General features: G+C 54.0%; 1 protein-coding gene and 3 non-coding genes across 4 annotated transcripts; all 4 read right to left on the bottom strand.

Annotated features, from left to right (window-relative positions):
• Positions 1–1386: 1386 nt before the first annotated feature.
• TRNAC-GCA lies at positions 1387–1458 on the bottom strand. The gene has a single exon. It is a non-coding gene; the product is annotated as a tRNA-Cys (tRNA).
• A 2213-nt stretch (positions 1459–3671) lies between these two features.
• Positions 3672–5820, bottom strand: RPL23 (ribosomal protein L23). Its single transcript, XM_030966318.1, has 5 exons — positions 5761–5820; positions 5465–5548; positions 5027–5155; positions 4106–4219; positions 3672–3805 (listed from the first exon to the last, which is right to left on the bottom strand). Exons 1-5 carry the CDS (start codon positions 5771–5773, stop codon positions 3723–3725), a joined length of 423 nt encoding a protein of 140 aa, XP_030822178.1. The 5' UTR covers positions 5774–5820; the 3' UTR covers positions 3672–3722.
• Positions 5821–5988: 168 nt separating this feature from the next.
• TRNAC-GCA lies at positions 5989–6060 on the bottom strand. Its single transcript has one exon. It is a non-coding gene; the product is annotated as a tRNA-Cys (tRNA).
• A 170-nt stretch (positions 6061–6230) lies between these two features.
• TRNAC-GCA lies at positions 6231–6302 on the bottom strand. The gene has a single exon. It is a non-coding gene; the product is annotated as a tRNA-Cys (tRNA).
• Between the last annotated feature and the right edge of the window lie 80 nt (positions 6303–6382).

Here is a 6382-nt window from a genome sequence, read left to right as displayed (position 1 = left end):
TCGTAACCCTGCTCAACCGATACCTGATATCCCTCCGCGTTTTCGGCTTCCGCACTCCCGAGTGGGACTACTTTGTGTCACGGTCCATCCGCTCCGCCACATCCACGCACACAAACCGTGCAACGAGGAGGGGGAGGCTGGAATATGACAGCTGCTTTAATAAATCCAGGACAGACAGAGAATTATTTTGCCGCTGCAAATTCCAACCCTTTGATGCCAACACAAAAGAATTTCAAAAAAGAACTGTTCCCAAATAGCTCCAGAGCCCCCCCCAGTGTTTGGGACAGATTTCTCGACCTAAAATTAGACACTAAACCCTGAAAATTCGCCAGCATTAATCCCAAAATTAGAAGACTCACAAAAATCTTTTGATAATTTTCAACTAACAGGCTGGGCAATGACCCTAATGGTGGGACAGCCCCAAAAACCCTTCCAGTAGGACAAGACCCCCAGCAAAAAGGTAGGGATGACACCCTCTGTGGGTTAGAGAGTGACAGGTAGGGTTTGGAGGCTGAACTGGTTTTTTTTAGGTTTTTATAATGGCTTTTTAAAGATATTCTAGGGGTTTTTTAGGAATTTTCTGGAACTTAGGAGTTTTCTGGAAATGTTAAGATACTATTTAGGGCTTTTTCAGGGGTTTTAAAATATTTTTAGGGTATTTCAAGGGTTTTTTTTTTTTACTAGTATTTACTAGTATTACTAGTAATTTTAGAATTATTTAGGGATTTTTTTTAAGGTCTTCTTGAGGTCTTTTTGAGGGTATGTTGAGGACTTTTTTAGGACTCCCAGTTTTCCCCCATCCCAGATCCAAGTTCAGTTTTCCCCGTTATTCCCAGAATTTCTCCCTACAGAGAATTCAGCCCAGGGGAGGCTCAGGCAGGCCCAGATTTCCCTTGAGGAGTTCCTGTGAGTGGTTCCTCACCCAGTGCACACCCCCTGTGCTTTTCCAGGCCTTGGTGCTCCCACCCCACATTCCCTGCCCAGCACAACCTCCCACATCCCACAGCAGCTTCCCAGCCTTCCCCTGAAGGATTTGGGCAGAAGGAAGGCTGGAGGAAGAGGAAAAGGAGGAGAAAAGAGGAGGCACCTGGAGGTGAATCAGGGAACTCTTGATCTGCAAACGCTCTCCTCTCCCCCTGAGCTACAGCCCCTGCTTCCCATGGGCATTCCCAGCAGGAATTCCCTGCTCATTTACCATCCCAGCAAAGCTAATTAATCCCAGGACAAAATCCACATCCTCCCAAAATCCTCCTCCCTTTCCTCACCAACTTCCCCTGCTGCTGCTCTGCTGGGAATCAGCACAGGGCCCGCACACAGCTTAGGGGGGAAAACCTGGGAATTCCGGCCTCCCAAACGCATTTTTGGGGATAAAAAGACCTAAAAGGGAGGGGGCACCCGGATTTGAACCGGGGACCTCTTGATCTGCAGTCAAATGCTCTACCCCTGAGCTATACCCCCACCTGAGCAAGGTAGGCAGGTGAGGCTCCTTGTGGCCAGGTGAGGATCCTTGTGGCCGCTGATGTGGCTCTGTCACATTCCAGGGACGGCTGTCACACACACCAGCTGCTCCCAGCCCTGCCTGGCACACCCAGCCCTCACACCAGGGCTCTCACCACGCTCCTGGTAAGGCAGGTACTGAATTCCCACCTGATTCCCTCTAAAAAGCCCCAAATGTGGCCAAAGGAAAGGAACATTTCCAGCACTGACTTCAAAATGTCGCCGCAGGCTCTGGTTTGGTCTCAGGGTGTGTCCAGCTTGGCTCAGGAATTACTGCAACACCAAAAATCCCCTCCTCAAAATGTTTAATCCAGCTCTGGAAGCCGTGGAGAAATCCTTCACAAAGCAGGAATGTTAAAACTGACCCACAAGAGCAGATTTATTGGGGTGGTTCCTTACACAGAGCAGGTCCCTGTGATGCCTTCAGAAGGCTGAGCTGGAACTGAGGTCAGAATTACAGAATAAAGCAGGGATTTATTCAAAACATCCCTCCATGGATCCACCTTGGGCAGCACAAGAGCCCAGCCAGGGCTGCACCCGAGATGAACCAAAATGGTCACAAAATGAACCCAAAATGGTCACAAAATGAACCAAAATGGTCACAAAATGCACGACCACTCATTGGGTCTCTCACCTTTATAAGTTCTGCTCCATTTGCATATTGGAGTTAATTGTCCAATTACAGCTTTGGGTTATGAAGTCCCATCCTTCCTGTTTTTCTCTCCTCAGCCCATGGTGTTTGTGCTCTTGGGCTTGAGATTTGGGTCAATTGTCCTTGGTCCCCAGCTAGAGAAGGAATTGTTTTGTCTCCCTGCTCTGTGCACAGAGCTCACCATCCCCTAATATGAAGCCCAGACCCACACACTAAAGCAGCACAGAACCTAAAAAAAATATAACAAACTAAAACCTGAGGCATCGCCTGCACTTCTGGAATGATGGTCACTGCTTGGGAAGACAGAAATCCCCTCCAGCAGCAGGTTTGGGGTGTTGGGGTCACCACCAGAGCAGTGCTGGGCCCTTCCAGTGCTCCAGGGAATGATCCACGTGTGCTCACCTGCTCCAAACTCACAACAGAGGCAGCGACCCTCGGCATGTGCAAATCCTTGGCCAGGTTTGCTCCTGCTGCCTGCACCCGGCTCTGGGATAGCCAGGGATAGCCAGGGATATCCAGGAATGGTCAGAGAGGTTTAAAAACCCCGCCCAAAGCAGGGATTTGTGCAGCCTTCCCTGGGATGGTGCTGCTGGATCCAGGAGGTGTCGCTGCCTTCCCGCTGTGAGCGCGGCACGGGAAACGTCGGGAATGGCACAAAATCATCGGGAATGGCACAGGAACACCGGGAATGGCACAAAATCATCGAGAATAGCACAAAAGGCATCAGGGATGGCACGGAAATGTCGGGAACGGCACAGGAGGCATAGGGAGCGGGACAGGAACATCGGGAATGGCACAAAAGGCATCAGGGATGTCATAGGAACACAGGGAATGGTACAGAATCATCAGGAATCTCCAGGGAAGAGCTCGGTGCCAGCTGGAGGTGGGAACTGCCCCTTTTTCCTGCCAATGATTTGGGGTCAGGGCAGGCATTCCAGGCACCAGGGCCCCAAAGCCACCCCACTGTCACCTGTTGGTCACCTGTGGGTCCAGGGAATCACAGCTCCCACCCAAACCATTCCTCCTTTTGCTCCAGGACCACCAAGACCCCAAGTTTTTCCCAGGACATCCCTCCCCACTCTGCTCCTGAAGGTTCCAGCTGACCCCGAGCTCAGCCCAGGCTCTCCAGGTGCAATTGGCACCAGGGTTTCAGCTCCAGCCACTCCTCAGGTGACAGCAGTGGCCTCCCCCTGTCCCCAGCCAAGGGACATCCCTCAGCTCCCTCTGTCCTGCAGCTCAGCCTCAGGCATTGTTTCACTCTGAACAGTTAGATTGCTCATTCTGGAAGAAAATCCTGGGAATTCTCCAATTCTGGGAGCTCCAGCACAAAGGCACAGACTCCTCCCAGCTCCCCACAGACAAGGCAACTCAGGATCACTAAAATTTGAGCCACTCCGGGGATTCTTCAGGAACCTGCCTGAAAAACAGAACTTAAATCCCCCAATCCCATTTTCCAGCTGGAGCTCCATGAAATCACCTCCCAGCACAACCCTGCTCCTGTTTGGAATGAAAACACCATGAAGTTGGTACAAGGAGTTTTATTTTGTGTCCCTGGCCAGGGGCAGGATCGGGATCAGGCGATGCTCCCAGCGTTGGAGGCGATCCTGGGCCACAGATCTGCACATTCCTTGGCCACGGGGCCTGTGATGGCTGAGCCTGGAAAACAGGGACGACAACAACAGCCCGTGGTCAGTGAGGTTCACCTGATCCCTGAGATGCAACTCCCAGAAAAGCTGTGGCTGCCCCTAGAAGTGTCCAAGGCCAGGCTGGAGCACAGTGGGAGATGTCCCTGGGATGAGCTATGAGCTCCCTTCCAACCAAACCATTCTGGAATTCTGTGATTTAGAGCTCACAGATGGTTCAGGGCAGCATTTCCCAGCCAAAATCCCACTCTCTGAGGGGAATCTAGAGTCCTTTTTCTCTTTTTTCCCCATAGGACACAATTGCCAGGCTCACCTTTCATTTCCCCTTTGTTATTTACAATCACTCCTGCGTTGTCCTCGAAGTACAGGAACACCCCATCTTTTCTCCTGTAGGATTTCCGCTGCCTGATCACCACTGCTGGATGCACTGGGAAGAAAAAGTGTCACAGCCCTCAGGATAAACACACATTCTACACAGATCCCACAGGAATCAAACCCAGATTCAGGGTGGGTGTTGTTTTGCACCTTGTATTTGTGGTGTTTTACTCAAAAGTTACACTTTATAGTCAACAATCCCATTAAAACTGACTATGAAATACCTGCTCCATCTACACTTGGAAAATACAGGGTTTTCCCACTTTTGCACCTTTATTTTGAAGTAAATTATTAATTCACAAACAACATTCAGCAAAAACTCCTCTCGAGCAGGAGCAAACCCATGGCAAGGAGTGAACCTGGATGAGATTTAAGGTTCCTTCCCAACCAAATAATTCCATAATTTTAAATTTTATGGATCCATGTGACATCACTTCTCTTTTACTGATGGACAGCTGGGCTCAGGAGGGATTTAGGGAAGGAATTCCTCCCTGGCACAGGTTACCCAGAGCAGCTGTGGCTGTCCCTGGATCCCCGGAAGCGCCCAAGGCCAGGCCTTGGAGCCACCGGGGCAGTGAAAGATGTCCCTGCCCACGGATGGGATTGAAGGTCCCCTCCCACCCAACCCACTCCAGGATTCCCAAACCCTCTGTCCCACCGCTGATTGAAATCAACAGCACCAGCAGCTGCCACTTCACCCAAAAGCGGCGCCTTTGCTCTGCCCTTCCACGACAACTCCCTGAGCCACGGCACGGACCCAACGAGTGCTTTAGAGAAGGGGGGGGAGTGACTCGGGGACTCTCCGAGGACTGTGTCCCCGATTCCCGCGACAATTCGGGACGGCAATGGTGCCACTCACCCTTCTTCCTCAGCTCCGGCTTGCCCTTCTTCACCGTGGCCATCACCATGTCACCCACGCCGGCCGCCGGCAGCCGGTTCAGGCGGCCCTTGATGCCCTTCACGGAGATGATGTAGAGGTTCTTGGCCCCTGCGGAGAGCGGCGCCGCCGTTATCCCGGGATACCGGGAAGCAGCGCCGCCCTTATCCCGGGACAGCCGGGGGCACGTCCCACTGCAGGGACACCCCACAGCGCTGCCACTACCACGGGCCCAGAGAGAGATTCCAGAAGGAAAACGGAGGTTTGGGAACTCACTGAACACCCCACCCTGGGGTTACTGAGCGGGCCTTTCCCGAGGGGCTCTCCCGGTTCCCGAGGGGCTCTCCCGGTTCCCGAGGGGCTCTCCCGGTTGCCGGGCCGTCCCTCCCGCCGCCCCCGCGGTCCCAGCCCCGCACTCACCGGTGTTGTCGGCGCAGTTGATCACGGCCCCCACCGGGAGACCCAGGGAGATGCGGAACTTGGCCCCGGACGAACCTCCGCGTCCTGCGGGTCAAGAAGAGCGTTAAGAGCCCGGTACCGCCTCACGGAGCAGCCGCGGCCTCACGGGGAGGGCGATGGCGCCATCACCCGCGATATCCGCTCCCACCCGGGCTCAGGAGCCTCTCCCCGGGTCCCAACTGTGCCGAGGCGGCCACGGGGACACGGGATGGCGGCGGATGGAGCCGGATGGCGGCGGAGAGCGGGGCCAGCCTCACCTCGCTTCGACATCTTGGCGGCGGAAGAGGCGGTGGATGTCACGTCACGCGCCCGCCCCGCCTCGCTCCGCACGCGGCGCCCCCTAGCGGCGCCGGGAAACACGACACCCTTACCGGTACCGGGAGCACCGGGAGCGGGCGGCGGGGACAGAAAGAGCGACCAGGAAAAACTGGAGCGAGAAAACTTAGGATAAAAGGAGAAAGAAAAAAAAAAAAAAGAGCAAAACAAGGGGGCACCCGGATTTGAACCGGGGACCTCTTGATCTGCAGTCAAATGCTCTACCACTGAGCTATACCCCCGCTGTTCGCCAGCGGCCGCCAGGTGACATTTTAGGGGTTGCTCGCGCCGTTCTGTGCGTAGAATGCAGGCTACGTGCACGCAAATGCGACTCGCCGGCCTCAATGCCCATGCCCTGGAAATACCGACAAAAAAACGAAAAAATGGGTAAAAAGACTAAAAACACTCTGTGAGGGGGCACCCGGATTTGAACCAGGGACCTCTTGATCTGCAGTCAAATGCTCTACCACTGAGCTATACCCCCGCTCGCCGCGCGCCTCCCGCCAGGAATCCCCTCTACCGGCGCCGCGGACCCACAGGTCTCCAGTTCGAATCCCGCCGCGC

This window comes from Camarhynchus parvulus, chromosome 27 (genome assembly GCF_901933205.1).
Source record: "Camarhynchus parvulus chromosome 27, STF_HiC, whole genome shotgun sequence".
NCBI classification, from domain to species: Eukaryota; Metazoa; Chordata; class Aves; order Passeriformes; family Thraupidae; genus Camarhynchus; species Camarhynchus parvulus.
The sequence above is the reverse complement of the archived record's forward strand: the minus strand, read 5'-3'. Positions and strand labels throughout refer to the sequence as shown.